The 23,993-nt window shown below is 43.5% G+C and overlaps 1 protein-coding gene across 2 annotated transcripts; it reads right to left on the bottom strand.

The window, feature by feature from the left end:
* Nucleotides 1-769: 769 nt before the first annotated feature.
* Nucleotides 770-22,483, bottom strand: setd2 (SET domain containing 2, histone lysine methyltransferase). 2 transcript variants are annotated; one of them, XM_075465397.1, is made up of 22 exons: nt 22,221-22,483; nt 19,884-20,005; nt 16,553-16,574; nt 12,381-16,402; nt 12,127-12,258; nt 11,748-11,876; nt 10,365-10,488; nt 10,182-10,259; nt 9,972-10,069; nt 9,681-9,813; nt 9,307-9,441; nt 9,087-9,215; nt 7,805-8,971; nt 7,618-7,666; nt 7,166-7,532; nt 6,339-7,068; nt 5,928-6,053; nt 5,059-5,195; nt 4,851-4,962; nt 3,351-3,425; nt 3,142-3,243; nt 770-2,576 (listed from the first exon to the last, which is right to left on the bottom strand). In XM_075465397.1, exons 2-22 carry the CDS (start codon nt 19,910-19,912, stop codon nt 2,415-2,417), a joined length of 8,058 nt encoding a protein of 2,685 aa, XP_075321512.1. In that variant the 5' UTR covers nt 19,913-20,005; nt 22,221-22,483; the 3' UTR covers nt 770-2,414. The 2 variants fall into 2 exon arrangements, with proteins under 2 accessions (XP_075321512.1, XP_075321511.1); XM_075465396.1 differs by lacking the exon at nt 19,884-20,005.
* Between the last annotated feature and the right edge of the window lie 1,510 nt (nt 22,484-23,993).

The following is a 23,993-nucleotide window of genomic DNA, read 5'->3' on the forward strand; positions in this document are numbered from 1 at the left end:
GTTCTACGGACCTACTGTTACATCAGTATAAAGTTTGAATGTACTTGAAAGGTACAACCTCTTATCAAGGGATTTGGTGAGGAGGAACATTTCCTGTCCAAAGCCCAGAGGGAAGTCACTTTAGAGGTTTTTAATAATAATTTGAGGGTGAAATCAAAACATCGGCTTCGTCCAAAATCTTTTTAGGGAAAGTTTTCTCTTTTTCGCTCATGCACAGCCTAGTTCCTGCCCCCTCGCCCCCCTCTGTTCTGAACTCAGATCTGTTAATGATCTCTTTGCCTTCAGTTCTAAGTGGGAGCAGGCATCTCGCATGGCCTAGGGCAGCGTTACATGCCGTCACACACTCCAGAAGGGACTGCTTAACTGCGGTCTGGATCACACAGGCATGGGGCTTGCGGAATGTGCACACTCTGGAAAGGGGGTTGGGACCCGAGGAGTGAGGGGAAGCACAGCAGTGCCTCTCTCCTCTCATCCCAGATCTCCTCCATATTTAGAGTATACTTGAATGTCTCTAATGAGGGCGGTCGATCATTTCGCTTCCCTTTGCAGAGGAAGACCATCTGGCTCAGGACGGCACGAACGTGCCATAGTGGAATTCGTGCCATGTGTACAACTTATGAGAGGCGGGAGCCAATCTAAAACGGGGCTGGGTGTTCACCAAGCTGTTAATCATGCTCGAGTCATATTTGCTAGAAAATGTGACTGTGCTCAAATCAACCCAAATGAGCTGCACGGCACTAAAAGAAATGTTTAAAAAAAAAAAAGGATATAATTTTACAAAAAAAGTTTATTATCTTTTAAAATGTTTGTACACTCGTATGACAATGTGCTTACACAATACTTACAGTAGAGTAGGGTGGAACTTACTTTGTACATAGAAAAATAATAATAAAAAAACACCACCGATAATAACAAGAGAAACGAAAAACATGGATATCTCCCCGGCCACTGAAATAAAATAAGAGGGCTGTGAGTCTGACGGACTGGTGTGGGAACTGCATCAGGAGGGCTGAGCTGGTGAGGATGTGGTGGGGGCGCACCCCTTCTCTCCTGCACACAGCTTCGGTAATTTTACACATTATTTACATTTTCAATCATGAAATAATAATCCTTTTACAAAGTGTCTGCTTATTTAAACAGTCCCAAAAACTATTATTCAATATATTCACATACAATGCAATATACACGTTGTGGAACTTTAATGCAATTTGATGGGCTCTGAGAAACTGATTTAACCTCCTGCTAAAGAACCAACCTTAGCTGTCCACTGTAAAAATCTGAAAAAAATTAATGAGGGACAGTTTGAGGAGCAAGGCTGACTGACCCGAGTGTCTCTTAACGTCTAACGAGTACTAACTGCGGTAAAAAGATCTGGAACGCACAATATTTTAAGCAACTGTTAAAACTCCAACGCTACAACCTTCATTTTCAGTATCATTTCTGTAAGAAAAGAGATGTCAAAGAAGGGCATGATAAGAAAAAGGGGAAACAAACAGATACACAGCATCACACAATGGACTTAAACCCTGCTCTTTGTTAATAAATTCATAAAAGTCAAGAAAATATTGATCACCGACCCCTATATTCCGACCTGCTTGTCATCTGCTGATCCCTCATTGTATCTTAAGTAAAAGCTCATCATCCCGGCGAGGGCACGTTACTTTAAGCAGGACACATGAAAAATGTATGAATTTCCACAAGGACACCACACACACACACACACACACACACACACGCCTCAGCCGACAACATGCATTCATAAAACAAAAGATGCTCCAAAGTCTTGTGGTAGAGAAGGCTTGAGGAGTGGAAGCTTGGACCTCCACAGCCCAGTTAAAAGCAGCACCAGATACTGAGTCAGTGGAAGGGGGCTGAAGCGTGCACAAGAAGAAGAAAGAAAAACAAAAGGCTAGGAAAAGGGGACTGGACTGTTTCGCCATTGATCCGTTTTTTAACAGTGGAAAAAAAACACACCGAGAGCTAATTTCTTTTAATAATCCTCATTTGGGGCTACACGCGGTTTAAAAGTGGAATAGAAGTGATCATCTCAGGAACATTTAAGAGCCCAAATAAAATGAAGAAAAACAGAAAAAAAGACTTTAAAAGAAATGCTAAAAACGAAACGGTCAGTGAAAAACATTAAGTCTCTGTGGCGCCCCCTCAGTGTCATCCTTCGCAAACGCTGCACCTGGAGTCTTGGAGGGTTTTTTTTCCCGCAACACTCGGGTTGCTGGGCCTCCTGTGTGATCCGCAAAGGCTTGGAGAGCTTCTTAGGCAGCAGTGCAATTTTTAGACATAAATACAAAAAGAAAAGAAGAAAACTACTTCACTGTTCAAGCTGGCGAGATCATACACAGAGGAGTGAATGGAAAGGCAAATCTGTGCTTCTCCTGTGTGAGTGCAGAGGCTGCTGGTCAGTACACCTCCGTGTCCTCCTTCGGCCTGTACACGGAGCCGAACCTCTGCATGTACTTTTTGATGTACTCCTTGGTCTTGTGCTTCACGTTCTCGTTGCACTCGAGGTCCTCTGGGTTGGTGCAAGCTTTTAACTCCTTATTCATAACACCGTGAGTTAGCTGCAACACAGAGCAGAAATGAGGAGAGCGTTAGGAATGTCCGGCCTCCAGACTACAATAAATTACGCAATTATAACAAATACATCCAAGTTGTGGTAGAGTGGTCAGATTGTTAATGCTTCACGGTGGCTTTGCCCTTTACAATTTGAGACGATAAAATGCCTTCTCTAAACCAGTGAAGCCAAATATGTCCATCTGTCTATTGCACCCAAATCCTCAGAGTCCTGGTATGTCCCGAGTGGCGGACCACTTCATGTATACACAATTGTTGAGACCCACAAGGAACCATGGAGGAAAGAGTGCTTCCCTTTAAGGAAATGCTGGTTGAGGATACTGTTTTCTTTTCAAAGGAATGAGTAAAACTAAAGAAAAGGATGAGATATTGGTTTAGATTTAGAAGGTCTTCTTCCAGAGGTAGAAAAAAACTGAGGGAAGTCACCTAATTAGTCAGTTAAAACTTGACTTTCACTGTGCTGTGATCACGTAGGGGCCAATGACGAGTTGAAAGCCTCTCATGAAATTTGAGGAAAACTGCTTTTGTAAATATTGTTTTGTTTCAACTTACCTTCCGAGCCAGGTGTTTGAAATCTTCAGTGTTGCTGATCCGTCCAGATTTACAGTCCGGCTTCCGATAAGGATTTAAACATTGCACTATGAACTGAGACATCTGAGTGACACACAAAGAGAACACGCGGAGTCAAAATAAAGCTTCCGTGCAGTTAAAGGGGTCGACATTTACCGTGGGGAACAGCGTTTACAAAGAATCGGGCTCACCTCTTTACGAAATGACTCTTTACTTTTCTTAGCCAGTTCACTGGAAGTGTCTGCTTCGGCCGTCTTTGTGGAGAACTGCAACAAACATGATCAAAGACGTGAACAGCAGGACAACAATGCCTGGCTTTCCAATTTGCATGAATGAACACCGATCACGTTCCGAACTGTTGTCACTATGTCACAGCGCTACAGCTGCCGTGCCATGCTACGTGGGGCTGGAACGCTGTATGAGACGCAAATAAAAGCTAAATGCATCGAATGAGATTCTGCCTCTTTGTCATGCTCTTTTCATGCATTCGTGTTACCGATCTGTCGCCACAAACCTAATTAGTTGCAACACGCTCCTCCAGATGTTTCTCGTTAGCATCATTTACCCCGTCCCAACCTTTTTTGAGACGCGTTTCTGCCATCAGATTGAGGTTAGCTAATATTTTTCATGATGCAGTTAAATGTCTCATTTCAACTTTTGGTATGTTTTCTGTGTACTATTGTGAATAAACTTCCAGTGTGCATCAGCTAAATCCAACATGGCAGCAAGCTGTAGGACAGTAGCTGTCAAGGTCAGTGGGCCCATCTAACAGCACCTGCTCACCAGCTACTTGACACAAAGCAACAATATCCCACCAGGAAGTTGGCTCTCTAGCTCCAGCTTTCAACAACAAAGGCAAGTGAGCAACAGCTGATGGCCCAGCAAAAATAATTCAAACGCGTATTCTGCTACAGCCAGGAATCCAGCCTGAGTCGAGCCTGCGTGTCGTATCTTTAGGCCCTCGATGTGCGAAGCCGCACTGTCTAAACTTATGGCGAAAGGTGGTCTGCGGCCTTGTAGCTGTGCTTCGCAGGAAACATTTGAATGAAACACGGGATCGCTCATCTCGTTTTCTTTTCGAACACTACTGCGTCTATTTAGAGGAGACAAAAGCGACACACAATCACAACGCGTGGTCAAAACTATAAAGCAAGAGGCCGGAAATCAATGACTACACGACCGTCCATATGGTTTCCACTATCCACAGAGACAGGAAAAAATGAGGCAGAGGAAGAGGAGATGAGCTTTGTAGTCTCCTCCCCCTCGGGGCCTTGAGGCTAAGGGACAGGCAGCTGAGAAGCGGGTGGGGACTCTTCACATTTCTGTGTAGAAAGCAATGAGGCCATTTTGTGAGGAGTTTTTATCACAGAGTTTTTACAACACTCATCTGGCCATGATATAGTGCAAAGGGCACTTCTGTTTTCCTCTTTGCAAAACAGCTGAAAGTAATCACTGGTGCCGCATCTTCAATTACCTCGAGGAGCAAACAGTATAATCACGCTCTGCATCCAAACGCAAATATTCAGGGAACCAAACGGAAAAGTGAAGTAGACGCCTCGTTACTGTCACGTGGGGGAATTCGGGTTTCCTTTTCACGCTGCAGCTGCTTTTGATTAGATAAACCCACACAAGCAAAGTGCACCCAATATGCTTTTTATGACAGAGAACAACTATCAATGCTAGAAAATGACCTTGGAAGGATTCTCATCATAGGTAGGTGTTCCCAGGTCCATCTCAGATTCATGGTCCACACTAGTGTTGTCACTACTTCCTTCCCAGGTGGGTGGATCCCACTGGGTTTGCCTAAAAGACAAAAAAAAAAATGTCAGGATGGTGAGATGCTCAGGGACCTTCTAATGGCACAAGCATGCAGAGAGACACACACTCTGCTATACCAACCTTGTGGCAATATGGTAGTAGTAGATCTTCCCTTCAGGGTCCCGGGCCACTTTCCAGTTGGGAGGTAGGACGATAGTTTTGGGTTTAGGGGGAGAGGGAGGAGGCAGGTCTATCACATTATTGGGTACAATCATCTCCTGGTGAGGGGAAGAACATAAACTATAACTATCAGCGCAATGTACAACTTCATTTTCAAATACTTACAGATAGGGCACAGACTGGCACCAATACGTATATAAAAATAAAAAATAAACGTTTCAAATTTTAGCATAGATGAAAGTTTGGAAGCTGATGGGATTTATTCCTTGTGCTTATTATATAGAAAACACTGGCTGTTTGAGTCAGTGGTTTTGAGACGATATAACCATGATGACAAGATTAAAAACTTCATTGTAGGAGGTCTTAAAACCTCCCAGTATTGGTCTTGTAACCTTGATGAAGTCTGGCAGTTATTTTCCTCAAAGCACTCCTCTGGTCTATGTTCGATTGTTCATCAGCGGTTTGCAACTGATCACAAAACAATAGCACCTGCAGAATGAGCACTTTTGAATGAAGACACCTGGAACCTATTCAGCAGTCTTTGTTCACATCTGAATAGTCATGCTCTCACTGTGGGACGAAGGTCTTTGACTTCCACAGCTCTTGAAAGTAGTCAAATTCAGATGTATACTACCCCCTAGTGGCCACACTGAGACAGAGGGCTGCCTCAAAATAACAAATCTTTAAAAGTGCCTAAAAATAATCTTTTGATGTGTTCTTTAGTAGCTGGAGGAAATATCAAAGATTCAGTACAAAACTTTTGTTTAGGGCTGTGAATCATCCTTCATTTGACGGACAAATACATGCACTTCAGAAATTGAATGGATTACCTGCTGGACAGTTTGGGATGTGACAATGGTGGTGACTGTGCCTCCCTGCTGCACCACCACTCCCTGCTGATGACCAGGATACACTGGCTGGCTGTGCAGGTAGCTGGCTGCTGGCTCTGTATACGCCTTCAAACACAAAGTGCTTTGTGATTGGCTAAATCCTTTCAACATTTAAGAGTTTTATTAAATAGCTTAGGATGTCCAGAGGTGGGTGGTGGCATAAAACAATTAAAAATATGCCGCACATTTTTAAATGAGTGGCAGTAGATGAGTTGGTGCTAAAGGATAAACCTCTGCATAATGTAACAAACTCTCACATTTTGCATTTTAGGATCATCATCGACAAATCTAATTCAAATATGGGCGATTTAAAAAAAAAAAAAAAGAAAGACCAGAGGCAGAAAAGCCTACCTGTATGACGGGGGTGTTGGCCTGAGGGTAGGCAGTGGGGATGCTGTAGATGGTCGGACATGGCTGGCCCTGGTAATAGATGGCCGTCTGTGTCTGAGCCTGTCCTGGAGCTGTGGCATACTGCTGTGCAGGCTGTGTCTGCACCGTCACTGCCTGCTGTGTGGTTGGATCCCAGAGAGTGGCGTAGCTCTGTTGGCCCTGTACTTGTGGGGCTGACTGGGCCGGCACAGAGAGGACAGCTACTCCTGCATCCTGGGTTGCTACAGTTGGCTGGGCATACTGCTGGGGGTTGCCAGAGTCGAGGTTAGTAGTGGTGATGTGCTGAGATAGATTTGAGACTGGAGTGGTCTGTGATGTGGAGGATGGAGAGGGCAGACCCAGTTCTGACATAATTCGCTGAGGAGAAGTCTGATCATAGGTGAGGCCGGAGTCAATCCCAGGGGTAGGAAGAAGGACTTTACCGGCATTGGGGTTGGTGGGATCCACAAACGTTTGGATGGGGTATCCAGGAGGGTAGGTGATGAAACCGGGGCTGGAGGCGTAGGCCAAAGCAGGGTCATAAGCCATAGTCTGGAGCTGCTGCTGCTGCTGCTGTTGGAGCTGTTGTTGCTTCTGGGCTTCCCGCTGAGCAACTTCCTGCTCAAACAGTTTTCTACGCTCCTCCGTGGACAGCTTGTTGCGCTCCTTGCCACCAACTCCTCTTGGTGTCTTGCTATTTGATGGGTCAAACCTTGAAAAAAACAAAAAACAAAGAACAAGACTACAGTTGAGTGCCAAACTTTACTGGAAGAGAAAGTCCAAAGAACACATTCAACAAGAATCCCTACCGTTCCTCAGTGCGCCGGCTGCTCCTCTCATAGGATGAGGGCGGAGGGGATGGGGAGCGTCTCCTCCGACGCTCAGAGCTGCGGGGAGTTTTGTCTGAGACCCGATCACGGTCCCGGTCTCTGTCTCTTTCCCTGTCTCTGTCCCGGTCTCTGTCTCTATCCCTGTCTCTGTCCCTGTCCCTGTCTCTGTCTCTGTCTCTGTCCCGATCTCGGTCTCTGTCTCTGTCCCTGTCCCAGTCTCGATCCCTGTCTCGGTCATAATCTCTGTCCCTATCCCGTTCCCTCTCCTTCTCTCGCTCCCTCTCACGTTCTCGGCTGCCAGAGGTGGCGCGTGGTGTCAAGGCTGTGTCCCGATCTCGACTACGATCTGCCAAAAACATTCATCAGATGAGATCACAAAAAATATAATGAAACAAATACCCTCATATAGATAGGCTTTATAATGACCTTACCTCTTGCTTCCTTTTCCACCTGACTCTTCTTCGGTATTCTGTACACCTCCTACAAAAACAATCTCAACTGTGACTTAAAATAACCTTCAAACAGTTTACGAACCAAAAAAAAAACATAATACCTCACAATGTGGTATATATTGTTATACACATGTTTGCCTTTAAAAGGGGCTCTGATTGGACAAACCTTCAAATCCTTCCAGCTTTCCAGAAGCCTCGCAGCCATCCCACTTATGTCCAAAACACTCAGTTGGGGCTCCTGACTCCTCTCACTTTCCACATCTGAGACACCTTCCTCTTCATCCTGAGAAGGAGTTCCCATCACCGATGGTTCGACTGGCATCGCTGTGACCTCAGAGGGCAGAGTGACCTCAGAGGGCAGAGTGACCTCAGAGGGCAGAGTGGCCTCAGAGGGCAGAGTGGCCTCAGAGGGCAGAGTGGCCTCAGAGGGCAGAGTGGCCTCGGGGGTCTCAGAGTTCAGGGGCGCATCGGAGGCAGTTTCACCAGAATGGGGCTCGCTGCTCGGAGGTGGTTTTTCAGCCTCTTGTACCCCTTCCTGCGTCTCCATATTCTCTGAAGACTGCCGACTTTGAAGATTAACAACATCTGTTTGGTCGGCCTGAGTCTCTGGCTCATTAACTACATCAGTGGGCTGGTCTCCTTCCAATTCAGCCTTTTCTGGCAGTGCCGGGCTGTTCGGCTTCTCTGCCATCTCCTGTTCATTATTAGGAACTTTCAACTCGTCGAGTTCATCTATCCGACTCTCAGCTGTGTCCTCTTTCATCTCTGAATGCTTCGTTTCCACATCAGACTCATTTTCATCTTTCACGCTCACAGTCTGAGGTTCCTCTTGACTGCTTGAACTCATCCCCACCTCTTCCGGTTTCTCTCCTATTACTTCTGTCATTGGCTCCTCAATTGATTCTTTTGTTGGATCTGTCGATTCATCCAAAGATTCTGCCTTCAACTGCTTCCCATCAGGAGGATCTGTGTGCGAGTTTTCATCTTCTTCCTCCTCCTCCTCCTCCTCCTCCTCTTCCTCCTTACCATCAGATGCTTTGCTAGCATCAGAGAGAGCACTGTCCAGGCTGTTTTCGCTGATGATTTTAAGACGTCGGTACACGGCAGGTTTGGAGACGTCACCCTCCAGCTCTGGTCCCAGTTTGTTAGTGGAACCATCGGGTGTGTTGAGTGGGGTTTGAGCACGGGAGGTGTTCTCACTGGAGTAGCCGTCCATCTCAGCCTGCTGAGGCAGGATTTTTGTCTGTGCCCAACGCTGAATGAAGGTCAGGACTCGACTCTCCTCCAGCATGTTCTTTGTGGAGATGGGAAGGACAGCCAGGGTCTTCATAATCTGCAAGCAGAATAGATAATAAGTGATCAAACAGAAGGTGGCTGTATATGTAGCATAAACACAGGCTTTCTGATAACATCATACACATTTCCAAAAACTGAGTGACAAATCTCACCTCCAACTGCAGTTTGGTGTTATTGGCACAGTTGCCTTTAGCTTCAGAGAGCTCCACCATGAAGATCCACAACAGAGACAACCCATGATGGTCGAGGAACTGCTTCAGGCACGATGGATTTTGAGTATCCTGTGCAACGACAGTATCAGTAACACAGTCGTAAAGACAGCAATGAATTCCAGAAAAAACACAAATAAGGCTTTGACTGCGCAGCTCATACCTGTATGAGCTTGAGACAGATGAGCTTCTGCTCCATGGTTTCAACTCGGACCATTAGTCTGCAGAGAGACACCACCTGTTTCTCATCATACAGGCCTTCTCCATTCTCCAGTAAGGCTTCCAGCTCCTCGTCCACCTGGTGAAGAACAACAGGAGGCCAAATTAATCTATACAGTTTAAGCCTTTTTTTTTTCTTTGGGGAAAGTATTGTGAATACATTTTGACCTGTATTCATCAAGTACAATTAACTACCATCAACATTCAGTACCAACACAGTAATACAGGCCGATTTTTATTTCTACATTATTATATTATATATTTATATTTATTTACGGATGTCAAGACAGACACTCGAATGTCACCGATAAAACTGACCGTGGTGAGAGCACTCTTTCTACTGCGGTCTTTCTTCATCTTCCCTCCAGCTGCTCGAACGCTAACTCTGTTTTCTCCGCCGAGGAAGCCTCTGCAGCTCTGTGCCCCACAGAAGCATTTCTGGGCCTCTTTCCTGCAGGGGAAGATTTAACAAAGATGAACCTGCAAGAGCTGAATAATCTATTGTACGAACTGACATTATTTATGACTATGCATGTCCTGATGCTTAGATTGACTAAACACAAGTAACAAAAACTCAGACAACCCAAAGTGAGTGCAGGGAAACAGTACCCGTATCTCTGAAACTGGTAGTCAAATGTCAGCTCAGTTCCTGCAGGGACAGCCTTGGTGGTGAAGAACCCAACTCGAAGCTGGCCGTTAACAGTCCACTAAATCAAAATTTAAACGAACCAATGAACAAAAGAAGTGGCATCAGGTACGACTGCTTTTAGGCGGACAACAACTCAAAGTATACCGAGGGGCTTTCATTAGCCTCTTTACCTTTTGAGTTTCACAGTTTGGCTCACAGCTGTGGTTCATGAACCGAGAGCAATTACCCTTTAACGTGGCGTCGATGATCTGCAGAGACATAACAAAACGGCAAGTCACTTCACTGGAATCATTCAATCAAACTGTGGTTTAAAACACTGCACATTCACCTCAATCTGATGCATTATTACTCACCTCGTTATTCTTTAGAGACATAAAATAGTAGTGGATGTTCTTATTACGAGCGTATTCTTTGACCCTTGTTTTGAACTCTTTGTGGTCCAACACCTCACCGCAGTATTCCAGTACAAATGTGTTTCTAAGATTGTGACAAACAGACAAAACATTTAGGCAGGTACACTGTGGTATTGTCCAAACAAATCAATTTCCAATGCAGACAGTAGCCCCAGCAACAGCACCGTTATGAAGCACTGAGTGTTGTCTGTTTTGTTTTTTTTAACTTATTTTTTATTAATTTTTCTTTCAACAATTACAGTGTCAGGGAATATCGTACATACATAGTTAAACAATCATCCTTATATCAATGTCCTTATTGTCCAGTGGCAATGGTGGTGTCCTCTTCTCGTCCTCTATAGTCAGTCCATTTTTCACATTTGTCCTCAAATTGTGCCTCTTGTAGTCTCAGTTTGTGTGTGATTTTCTCCATTACAAAAATCTCTTCCACAGTGCACATCCACTGCTCCTCAGTCGGTGGGTCCACTTTATACCACATTCTCGTAATTGTTTTTTTTACTGGCTGATAACAGCACTTTAACAAGATACTCGTCCTCTCTTTGTATTATGTCTCGTGTTAAATGACCCAAGTAGAGTATTTTACATGTTTTTGGTATCTTATATCCTATTATTTTTTGTAAATCCCTCCATAGTTTGTCCCAGTATCCTTTTAACTTTTGGCAGGACCGGAATATGTGCGTATGGTCAGCATCCATGTGACCACATGCTCTCCAGCATGGCTGCTGAGCAGACACCACTCCTCTCCTAATCTTTGGAGTTATTAAAAATCTGACCATATTCTTCCAGTTGAATTCTCTCCAGATCCTGGAGCTAGTGGACGTGCACTGCGTTTTACAGATATTAAACCAATCTTCCTCAGTTATTTGTTCTTTCAATTCCTTTTCCCATTTTTCTTTGATATATAGAGTGGAAGACTTTCTGCATGACATCAAACTTCTATATAGGACTGAGACTACTCTGCATTTTTTACTTTCATATGCTCTCCGAAATACCTCTACAACTTCGTTATCAGTGTCAGTTTTTATCTCCTTCTCATAATAGTCCTTTATTTGCAGGTAGCGATATTGTTCATGTTTTTCTAATCCAAATCTGCCCCTCAACTTCTCAAAACTCTGCAGCTTACCTCGTTCAACCATCGTACATATTGCTGTGATCCCTTTTCTCGCCCATTGTTTAAACCCTTTATCATTTATCCCAGGTATAAACCTATCATAATACGCAAACCAACTCAAAATCTTTATCTCTTTCTCCAGTTTATACCTTTCAACAATGTTGTCTGGTTTTAAAACAAAAAGGAAAAAGGGGATATACTGAAAGACTTACGGAACCAAGTCTTTAGCTGCGCGCAGTCCCCAGCCCTTATCTTCTGTAAGGATGACATCGAAGTCTGCATGTTGTTTCATCTGAAAGCGCCGGTTAGAGCAGTACGCTCCATTCAAGCACCGTGACGAGCTTTGAAAAGGTTCCAAGACAATAATGATGTTACTGCATGTAAACACCATCATTAACAGTGAGTCTTTTCCAGGTTTTACAACATGTTGCTAAATGATCAACCACTAACAACAAATATCAGTGTTCTCAAAATAAGAGAAGGCATAAATGTTTGTCTTTAGCTTTTCCCCACCAATTGAGCCGTTTTTGACATACTATGAATTCCCTGATGTAGGAACTGTGCAAAATCCTGAGTTCATCATCAACTTACCATTCTATCATCAGGAGTCGATTCAAACAGTCTTCCCCACATGCTAACACTCCTCTTGTGCGGTCCTCTCTGGGCAGCACTGGGCACTCACACTGCATCCTCTTGATGTCTCGATGAGATTTGCTTTTCTTTCTGCAGATAGTTTATAGAAAAACACCACTGAAGCCTCAAAGTAGCTAAACGTTTTACATTAAAAGTGTACCGTGCACAGGCATCTGGGTGTACTTGTCAATCTGGGCTGGTCAACAGCTTACCTCTCAGTCAGGTACAGGTTCTCCTCAATCAAGTCAAAGTAAGGGGGCATCTTTTTAGACTTTGACAACTCTCTCCATCTGTTGGCATCTTGAAAGTGCTGCAGGGAAAGTGACGGCAAGCGCAGCTCTGTTTTTACAAAAGCTTCCTTAGAGTCATCAGCATCTCCAAGACGTTCCTTTTTGTTTGAAGGTCCAGCCTCGGCCTCATTGTCGGAGTCGGACTCAATTTCAGGGCGCCTTTTCTTGGGTGGGCCTCTGCCTCTGTGGGGTCTAAAACTGTCCTCTCTGGGGGCGTCGGGCACAGCAGAGCTCCTGCTGTTGCTGCTTATTTCATAGCCTTGCACAAAGCTCGATGAGCCTGGAGCATTATGGACGCTGCATTCGACAGCTGCTTTACTATGACCTGATGATGATTTATCCCCGCTGTAGTCGTCATGGTCATTAGTGAGAGAGTCAGGGTGGATTTCACTGGAAGGTTCCTGATAATGTTCATGTGCATGGAGGTAGGGTGTTTTGCTGGTTTGGATACTCGGGGACTGGTTTGGGCAGAAGGAAGGACTCTGTCTGAGCTCCTCCGAAACGACTCCTGTCAGTTTAGTGTTGATCAACTGTGGCCCGTGGCTGCTATCAGGCTGCTGGCACGTACTAGTGGGCTGTTCCGGTTGGGAAAACTCCCAACCCAGGCTGAATCCACTCTTGCCACTGATATTGTCCGCACTGAAGAAAGCGTCACCTTGGTAATGGGAGTACATCCGTTCGCTTCTTCTGCTTATCTCCCGTTGCTCAAGCCCTTGCTCACACTGTCTGGCATTATCAAGCAGGTGGGCAGAATCCGTTGCGCTTCCACGGGAGCCGACATGACCGGCCACACGAGGCTGGGCCCTGATGGAGCCGGGACCCTCTGAGTGACTGGTGCTATCAATCATGTTGCTCTGGGACTGACAAAACACACCGATGCTGAGTGAATCACTTAAACCAGTTTTTGTTGTGTGCTGCGTTCGCTGTGAGCCGACTTGATCTGAGACTTCACCGATTTTCGCATCAGCCGTCACATGAGCACTGGGCAGTACCGAAATGTTTGCAGGACTGCGAGGAGAATCCCCTTTAGTGTGGGAAGAATTCTTTGGCACCACGACGACAGAGTGCAACTGTTTTATAGCCTTATCGCAATCGGAGTCATACTCGGAGTTGTCGCTGTCGCTGGCTTCACTCTGTCTTCCAAACACATCCTGACTGAGCGACGTTCTTTCACTCGATTCGTTCTTGCGAGTGCTCTCCGTGGATTTGTTTCTGTTGACACTCTGCAGTTGTGTCTCTGAGGCCGAGTTGATTTTCGGCGTTTCATTGACGTGCACAGGCCCATCTGCGTTCGCCGTTTCGGGAGCATAAAGGTTTACGTCACAGTGGTCAATGCTGGTGCTTGCTTGTGAAGGCTCGCTTTGGTCTTTGTACTTGCAGGTCACGGATAAGTTGTCCGAGCAGACTTCCTGCTCGGATGTTTCAGTCTGCTCGACCAGTTTGGAATGTGCGTCGATTTCTTGACGAATATCATCTCCGCCGTCAGAGTCTTGTTGGCCATTTTCTTTAGCAAACTCGATTTTTTTAACAGAAATAACCTTTTTCACAGTCGGCTTGCTCTCTGCACAAACTGCTCTGTGCGAGCTGTCACTCTCCGAGTTATCCTGCCCAACAATATCCCACCTGGACTTCCTGGCAGCGCAGCCGCTCTTTTTAACAGTGTCCGTGTTTTGCTGTCCTTGCACAAGCTGACTTTCAGATTGGAGACACGGGGAATCAGACTCCAGGGGCACACTTGTGTCGGATTGCTTCTCAACAGTCAAACTTTTATCTGGCTCAACGATCTCTGGTTTAGTGTTTTGCTGGACATCGTGTGTGACGGGTGCATCTACTGCATCAAGAGAGGACTTTGACGCAGGTGAACGGTCTAAAACTTCCTCCTCCTGTTTGCACGTTACACTATCATCGCTTTTGGCTGAATCAACGACAGCAGGATTTAAATTCACATGTGGTTGATTACTAGAGGATTGTTCACCCTTCACATTGCACAGGTTTTCCAGAGTGACACTTTCACTTGTAGTTGTGGCTGAGGCATTTCTGTTTTCTATTTCAAGTCTAGTTTTCGTTTCCTGCTCCGTCGCGGACAAAGATTCTTGCAAACTCTTATCAGTGGATGAGTCTTTCTCCTTAACAACCTGACTACCGTGTTCCTTTCCACTTTGTGGTGAATCGATTATTTCTTTTTCGCTCTGAGAACCAGATTCTGTGGTGCCTGCACATGATGGTGCTTTGCCAGGACTGTGAAATGTATCATTTGATTGTCTATCGTGACCAGGAGATTTCACAGAAGATCTAGAAGGGGTCGTTTGTTTCGACTCTGGGCGACTGGTTTTCTTTTGAGAATCTCTACAGTTCTCCAAAGAGCCAGCGCTTTTGTCAGAGGGCTGCGATTTCCCCCTGTTATCGGCCTCAGAGTCACTGGAGCTGCTTTTACGGTGTTTGTCATATGTTTGAGACCGGGTGTGAATAGTGGAAGAAGAGGATTTATAGTTGGTCTCTGACTTGTGATGACTGCTGGATTTCCGGTAACTAGAGTCCAAATCGGGGGAGCACTTGCGATGGGAATCAGAGTCTGATAATCGCTTTGAAGTCCTTTCAGACTTTGATGGTTGCGTTCTCTTATCAAACTCAGAATGAGGGGAATCGACAGACTTTGAGGCTTTCTCGGATTTTGAGTAGGAAGATGATTTTGACTCTCTGTGTGAGCTTGAGTAGTTGGTTGACCTGCTGGACTCACTCGCCCTCGTCCTGGTTTTCCTGTGGTCCTCCTCGGAGTCGGAACTATCCCGAGTTCTGTCGGTGCGGGAACGAGAGCGCCTCCTGTCTCGGCGTGGAGAACTCCTGTGTGATCGCCGGTCAGATTCATGATAGTATGATCTTTCAGAACGAGATCCTCTGTCAGCTCTGGATCTCTCTGATCTGGAGTGAGATGAACTTGTTCGGGACCCTCTTGACCTAGACCGCGATCTAGATCTGGATCGTCTGCGATCCTTCTCCGATCGAGATGAGCGTGAGGGTGCGTTTCTAGAGTCACGGTCTGATTTGGAGTAACTAGAAGACCTTTCATGAATCTCTGACCGCTTAGAGGAACTCTTTTCCCTTTCTGCCGCATGTGAACTAGAGGAAGACTTTTTTACTTCTTTGCTTCTGCTGTCAGAGTTTGTTTTACTTTTTGAGTCATCTGGTTTGCGGCTGGAAGACGTGTTGGGGGCCAAGTCTCCATCTGATTCTGAGCAAGGGGGGGGAGCACTGTCCGATTGTGACCTGGTTTTTCTTTTGTATACATTATTGTCGCGATCAGTACTGCTGGAACTATCGCCATCTTTTCCTGAGGAATCAGCTGGTTTCTTGAGGCTGGAGTTTCCCTCTGTCTCAGAAGCTTCAGTGTGAACATTTTCAGAGGGGCAGACGCTGATGTCATTCTGTATCTGGGGCTGTGGGAATTCCTCTTCACTCTTACTCTCCAACGTTGTCGGAACATTCAATTCAGAGGTGTTCGGTTCTTCTGATGTAACAGGCGGTATATTTTCAGTCACAGACACACTTAGAATTTGCTTCTTGAAATGCATCTTTGCTAAGTTGGTTTTTAATCGAGTGGAGGAGGAGACAGATGTTTCAGTGTGTGTCTCTTCTGTGGATGGTGGTGCCAAGGGAGTCTGGTTTTGCTCGGTTTGGATGTCTGTGTTCTTCCCTGCTTTGTCCAAGGTTGACTGTGACAAGGCAGCATGTGGTTCAGATACAGACTTCTCAGGACTGGTAGGGATAAAGAATGGACTTTGCAGAGGCTTCTTTGTCTGTGAGAAGCTGAAGGACACTTTCTGACGACCCTGATCTTCTAGGTTGACCCTCATCTTGGTCCCTTTCGGTAAGAGGTGGTTGGATAGAATGACTCTGGGAGTCAAGCTCTTGATTAGGGCAGACTTGGATAGGCCCTCAACCTTTACCTATGATAAAAGAAACCACAAGAACACGTCACCTCAGCATATTTTTTTTTTTTTTTTTTTTTTTTTTTACAAAAAATGACACTACAATAATAAAAGGATACTAAAACGGGAAGAAAATACAAGATATTTACACAATTTACATAAACTTACCGAAGCGCCACTCCCTTCCTCTCTGTAGTTACGTGAGAACACCACGGGAACATAAAGGAGAGGAAAGGTAGGATCAGTTTACAGAGTCGGTGTAACACATCATTCACATAACTGAGACGATCAGGGGGAGTAAAATCAAAAACTTAAAATAACCTTGTGGGATGAGAGCAGGTCAAGTCAAGTCATCTAAATTTGTATAGCACATTTACAAACATCCGAGGTAGAAGGTTTGAATAATACTTAAGCATACACAACGTAAAGGGTAAAACTGTAAGTAAGCACTTTCTCTTAGGGCAAGATTTCCCCTCAATATTTGACCCACGTTTGACATTGTCAAGGCGGGCTGTAGTTGTCCAATTCTGCAATTGGAAAAACATATTCCAATTGTTATAACAGTGAGGAGGACGACTCGTGTAAATATGGAAAAGACAAACTACCCACAAGATGGACGGAATAGATATTCAACCCCACACTCTATTAATGTACACACTATTAATATAAGCCACCATGGGCAGCAACACACACCCAATTAGATACCTTTCAAAGCAACAAGATGGGCTAACTTGCAAAACACATATTCAAATGTTTATCTTCTTTAGTCTGGTCTAGACAAGTCCAAACCATATTCAAATCAGACTCAGATCAGGTGGCCGAGTGTCTAATGCTGACATCGTGTTTCAAAGGGCTTTCTCACTAAGAGTCTTTCTACGTTCATTTTATTTCAAAGTGAACTGAGCCTGAAGAATAAAAATACCGAGAATGATAATAACATTTTAAAAAGCATGAAGTACGGTGTAATCTCTCATCTTCCAATGTCACCGCCATTACATAAAAAGCTTTTATAACTCCAGAGTAATAAGTCAGGGTCGCAGACATTATTTTTCTTATTTCTCCTGTTAGGTCATCGTAATAAAGATTTTGCGACCAAAAGAGGGTCAAGTGTCTCTTTAAACAGAAAATTGAAAAAAATAAAATAAATAAACTTTACATCGATGGAAAGAACACGACTTTAAACTTAATATCTTATTAATGTATTTTGCGTTTATTCCCAGCTTCGCCAGGTCTTCACTGCAGCTGGTTTCAAATATTTATTAGTGGGCGTCTCTGCAGTTACTTTGCGTTCAGTAAGTAAAAGGCAGCTTGATCGGGTTGAGATCAGACAGTTGATTCAGCCGTTGCAGCATATCCAACTTAACTCCCTGATTTCTCTTTGCTGTGCTTTTGCTTTTACAGATTATATTGTATGCATTGGCTCATGACCTGCTCCAAGCTTTCTAGATGTTTTTTTCTTTCTGCATCATTCAGGTACAGGTACGAATGCTGTCCCAGAACTGATCTGGCAAAGTATCAACTTGGCCTGACTGAATCTGAATTCTTATGAACAGTTTGCACTTTGAGGTGAATCCTCTGTATTTTCTCTCATTAAGAAATTTCTTATTTCTTATGAATAATAACATTTGTGAGTTCAAGAGCACGTTCTTCACTTGGATGGATGTTGTGATGGGTTTGTTTTGTCACTATGAAAAAGCTAACAGAAATCGCCCAACACTGCGTCCACCTGTAGCCTTTCCATGTGGTTGAGCATCAATTGTATTCTAATGCTTGCTTTGTTTGCCTTACTCGCACTGGAAAGTTCATAAAAACAGCTCCTGAATGCAACACTTTGAATCAACTCTCAACCTCTTACTTGCTTAACTGATAAAGAACAAAAGAATCAATAACAAAGGAGTAGCCTACACGTCCATGAAAAAGCTTTTGAGTTAATGGCCCAACTACTTTTGGTCCCTTGGCAACTGGGGGCTTATGTATATGTAAGTCTAAATCTAAATCCTCCCTCAAAAGCCATTTTGCGACTGGTCAAAGACCCACCAACAAACGTGAACACCTGGCTTCTCAGTGGAATGAGAAAGTGTTTAATTGCCACTCAGTGAGACGTCGAATGACTGCAGCAGTCACAGGGATTTTTCGACTCTGGCTCGACTGGGCACTGATGGAAACGCAACATCTGGGTGAACACGCTGACTTTCATTGTGAATGCTGCACGCAGAGCCAGAAGAATGAGCACAGCTCCCTTTTTCTTTACAGAGGAGCACATTCAATGACTGTAACGCCTCACACAGAAGCTCTAGAAAATGACAGCAACAGCTCCAACAACAACAAACACGAATGAGCAATTTTACGTGCAATGGGCTGAGCAATGGACGCGATGAATGTGAATAAGTGGGTTTTTGTTCCACTTTTTGTTCTATTTAAATAAGCGTAGTTCCCTTAGAGCAAGCGTGATCTGAGTGTTGAGCAATAATTGGGTCATTTGTTCCCACAGGATTTAATTTTCTTCATTTCTCTCTGACCTTTAAAATTAGACACTTCTGCAGGGACACTGTATGCATTTATATTTATTTATATAAAGCTACAAGAAGAAGAATTAAAATCAAATGAATGCTGAACTCTTAGACGAATATCAGTCCAATAGTCTCAACTGTTTTTTCAGGTCAACCTCAACCTCAACCTCTAAATATCATACAACGTGCAAAACGAAGAACCATTCCTCATCATTTCAATGAACTTGTGACAAAACAAGGCACTCTTTTTTTTGTGCCCACTCCCCCAAGCTGTATTTTCATAAGACAGGCTAATGTACTTAACTGTCAAGTAACTTTTGGCTGACGATTACATAGTCTGGCTCAACTCAACTTTTCTCTACTTTGCTTTCCACTGCAGACAGCATTCACTCAAAGTGGGTGGGATTAGCTAATCACTGCGGCACCGAAACACCTTCCTGGTGTGCACTATCATCAATGCGCTGTGTGAGTTTGCCACCAGGAAGATGTTCGATATCTTTGAGTAACAGATCATACCCTCGGTGAGTGGACAAAATAAACATTTAAAAAAAGCGGGCATTTCTACGTCGGGCTGTGAAAACCATGCTCGTCAGTGTTCCGTGAAAGCGTAAAAACGAGCTTGAAAACAAGTTCCTTTTTCAGGGACGGATATGTGTTTATGTATGCAGGAATTCAACACTGGCGCAGACACATTCTTTTAAGCACACAGGGTGAGGGTTTTCATTGACCAATCAGGGGTCTGCAGTGTTTTCACATCACTGATTAGTATCCACTCAGCTCGTCTGGAGTCTGGGTCGAGGTACTAATCCAGAAAGTACTTGATACCAGGTACTGTCTAGATCCAAATCAAGCCAAACCATGTAATGGAAAAGGACAAGAAATGATGACTTTGAATTTACGGTCAAAAAGTATTACCAGTAAAGAGTTCACAGACTATTTTGAACATCATACAACTTGATCACCATAATATTATTTTTGCGGTCTAATACCTGATCTCTGACTTGAGCAGTGTGTCCATTGAGAAACTCGTCTAGGATTAGTAGGCCTGAAGAGGCTGCTCGGCAAGAATAATCCCAATCAGAGAAACGAGCCCTCCAATGTGACGGCACACCTGACAAAAAGAAAAATAGGTTGGCAATGAACCCAGTCTCTGAAACCATTACAGCTTAGAGCTACTCTGTCAGCAAGTTTTGCTTTTAAAGTCTGTTACGTCTAAGGGAAGGTGCAACAAATGCATCACTTTTACCGTTTGTGTGATACAGAGATTACATAAGATTCGTCTTGACACTGGATGTGCGCACATAATAATAAAGGCAAAGATTTGTATTCCTGTGGATTGATTTGACTATTGAGTGGGCACAATGCTATTAATCAATATCATTTTTGAGCCTCAAACCTGAATATTTGAAATAACGGTTGTGTCCTTCCCCAGGAAGTATTTAACTGAACTGTGCACAGTTACCAGCCACCCTGTGCATTCTACCAAGAACCCACTCTGGAATATTTCTTGCTGTGTGAACACATTTCCAGCATCAACCTTCAACTGTGAAGTCCGAACCAAAACATCCAAACATCCTCCAGAAATTCTCTGGTGTTTGTGTACAAAAACAGACTTGAGGTCATACCGGTTCACATGAATGTATTTTCCTCCACCCAGCTGGTGCATGACTCAAAGTGGTTCTGTGCCCAATAATGATCCAGCCATAGTGACTCGTTGCATTTTGTCCACGAAACATTTGAAAGCCCACCTTCAGGTATTGTTCGGGCCAATCTCTTTGCTTCTACTTTTGAAACCTATCCAATTTAGATCAAGAATTTAGTTGTTAATTTATGTGTATGCATTTGCAATAGTCTTCATGTATAGCTCTGTTTCGGTGCAACTTAAACCTCTATTTTGGCCTAATTTATCCGAGGTTAACTTCAGTGTGTTACGTTTATTACTTTGTCCACAGACTTTCCTCATACAAATACATTTATCACCTGAAGACGATTCAATACATACAGAACAATATGGATCTGTATGTGCATAGAAATAAAGATGTGTTCAGAATATCCACTTTCCAAATAATTGTGCTGGCTGTGAATACAAACTGTGTGCACAATGAGCAACAAGTATGTGTGAAGAGCATTCAACCGTTGAATAGAAAAAAACTTCTTCTGGCATCGCTTCCTCAGATTTCTGTTATCTGTTGTTGCAATGTGGAAGCAAGTTGTGTGTTTATCAGCTTTTAGGCAAGCATTTCTCTGTTTTTTCTAGTATAGCAGGCTGTAAGTTTTCTAACTGTGGTTTCTTGAGTTGAGGCTAAGCAGACAAAGAGGTTACATTCACCCACCATGGTTTATAAATAGTGTAATAGTGTCATTGTCAAAGGTAGAAGGGAAACATGGATGGATGCAGGGCGAGTGAAAAGCATGCATCTCATTATTTCAAGAGGAAGAAAATTATCCACAGGAACAAAAAGCCTTTACTTAAATGTTTATATGCAAATTATCACCTCAGCAGTGACTTTTAATTAAAAAATGGGATTCTAAAAGGTAGCATGGCCTTTACCGGGAGGGGGTTGCAGCCAAAACATGGCCTTTAAAAGCATGAATGTACTCCACTGTGACCACGAGAAGAGGATGCGTTGCAAACATTCAAATACTGTTAGGGTTTTATCACTAGTAATAATACACCAACAAGAAAGTAATGAGCTGCAAGATAAAAACGCATTAACTTAGCAATTCGACTGTAATGCTACTTTAATAAAGACACTGGAACCAGCTACGCTAACTTGAGTAAGCTAGTAGAGAGCTCTCGGAGGCCATGTTTTAAGATAGCTTTAGCTCGTGTTGTGTCTCATAAAATAACCTGTATCACAGTCATATTCAGACAGGCCAACAATTACGTATTTGGAAACGTGACAATAAAGGCATTTAACTCGTTGTTGTCAAACGTAAACAACCGCATTTGCGAAAAACGCTAATCGATGAACTAACAAGAGCTAGTGCTAGCAGGGTTAGCTCATTCACCCACTGTAATTAGCAGCCTGTATGCTAACGTGACTATTAGATATTTGTTTAGTCCATTTTTCATGCGCATCAAGTGTGTAAGGTCAGAACAAACCTAGTGTTCTCAACCGTGACTGCTCGACGCCTTTCTAACGTTATTAAAACGTGTTGATGGTTTTATATATACTTCCATTTTAGCATACAATTGATCCGTATGCTGAAGTATGTACAACCATCTTGGCTAGCATGCTAGCTGCTGATGTTTTGTTGTGTAGTTTGTTTGATAAGGACGAATGAAACATTGACTAAACATCGTTGGTTAATGAGATACTCACTTTACGAAGTGTTTAAGATCACAAGGATCCCCCATCTTCGAAATAATCGCTAATTGCCCCCTTGTAAAACATCAAGCAGCAACGTATACCGACGTCAAATCCATACGGAGCTGTCGGAAATGATCGGCGGCTCAGTAGCTCCAGACCTGGTGCTGCGCCCCAGCTTGAGCATGGGTGAATGTTGGTACAACCGAGCTAGCATGTGCTCACATAGTCAGCTAAGAGTTCGAGGAGAGCTGGGTGGCACATGCAATCACGACAAAACAAACTAGTCATTTGTTCAACCTGTCAGTTATAAGATTAAAACATCTGATTCGTCTGAAGGATTTTGGACATGTCTTTTTAATGCTTTTTGCTCAACCCACTGACACTCAGAGTGTGCCCCTGGCTGTGGCTGCTATGTTCAACATCACATGATGTGGGAACACAGCTGGCGCGAACCCTGCAGAGCTCTGCGGACATATATAGTACAGCTGATAGACACATCTATCAAATGGGTTAAAACCGGCATCCTTTCTTCTTGGTTGGAGAATGATTTATTAGATAAAGAATTAAATAATGGGCACCTGGAAACATACATTTGTAAGGTCCCTAATTAATTTCATCTTTGTGAGAAGGGTTGCTTATGCTGTATATTTTTTTCTAACACTTTTTTTGCTTTTGTGTAACCATTCTGTGTCTTTTTGAGAAGGTTTTGTGACTCATCTTGTTGTTTTGCATCTCTTTTGTGTCACATAAGGGCACTGTATCTCAGTGTGTCTTTATTTTTAGCCACTTGCGGTCATTATGTTTATCTCTCTGGTTGTTTTTATATCTAATTGTAATCATATTGCTTTTTATTTTTTTGACATTTTATCTTTTTGTGGTCCTTTTTACATGTCCTCTGTTTACATTTATGTGTCACCTTCTTGGCCAAAAACTCTCCAGTGGGGAGCTACTGGCCTTCAGACCTGGGCACAGGCCTGTTTAAGCAATTAATAGTGTGGCCAGTGAATTAATTTAAAAACACTCAACTCCTATGATTGAGGATGATTTTTAAAAAAAAACAATCACTTAATTTCAGGACAAATAGGCATCTGTTTTTACAGAACATTATGCACTTAACTGAAAGCATTTCCTGTTTAACACATTTGAATGTTAATTTAAAATAAAGCTGAGAACACAGAGAAATCAAACGTCCCAGGACTGCTATGGCTTCCCATGATTGTGGTAGAGATTTGTGATTCTGACTGAAATCTGGTTTACTGGTGGACAAAACCAGTTTGTTGATCCTGACCAGCAGTACCCACACATAGCCCACCTGGTCAGGATTGATCTGCAGTCCTCCAGGTCACTTTATATGGTAGCTGCAGATGCAAAGTCATGGAATAATTGATATTCAACCATCTGGCGATGTTGCTATGTTCCTTTCACTGTGAGAAGATACATCCGTCTTACACTCAGAAGTAGCTATCTCATCAGTATTTGTGAGAAGCACTGGAGATCTCTGTAATACAAAAATAATGCTGTGATGATAACATTGCTTCGTTTCTCGATGTCAGACACAGAAAAAAAAAAAAAAAGATCTGCCAGGGTTCCTCACATTGTTAGACAATGTTTTATGATGATTTAAAGAGATTTTGTGAAAATGAGAGCCCCGCATGGAACCAGATGCTTCTGTGGAAGATTTGGCCTTGAAATATTTTTAAAATTTCGGAAGATTGTCCACATGAGAAAAATATGCAAGATTAGAAAAATAGAATAAACTTGACCCAAAACTGACAGAAAAGACTG

The sequence above is a fragment of the Odontesthes bonariensis genome, chromosome 5, assembly GCF_027942865.1.
Source record: "Odontesthes bonariensis isolate fOdoBon6 chromosome 5, fOdoBon6.hap1, whole genome shotgun sequence".
Lineage (NCBI taxonomy): Eukaryota > Metazoa > Chordata > Actinopteri > Atheriniformes > Atherinopsidae > Odontesthes > Odontesthes bonariensis.

Coding starts and splice junctions, on each gene's coding strand:
- setd2 (XM_075465396.1), bottom strand. CDS start 22,255: ATGGGGGATCCTTGTGATCTTAAACACTTCGTAAA. Junction 8,972..9,086: donor ACACCAAACTGCAGTTGGAG/GTGAGATTTGTC, acceptor TTCTGCTTGCAG/ATTATGAAGACCCTGGCTGT. Junction 5,196..5,927: donor CATCCCAAACTGTCCAGCAG/GTAATCCATTCA, acceptor TCCCCTCACCAG/GAGATGATTGTACCCAATAA.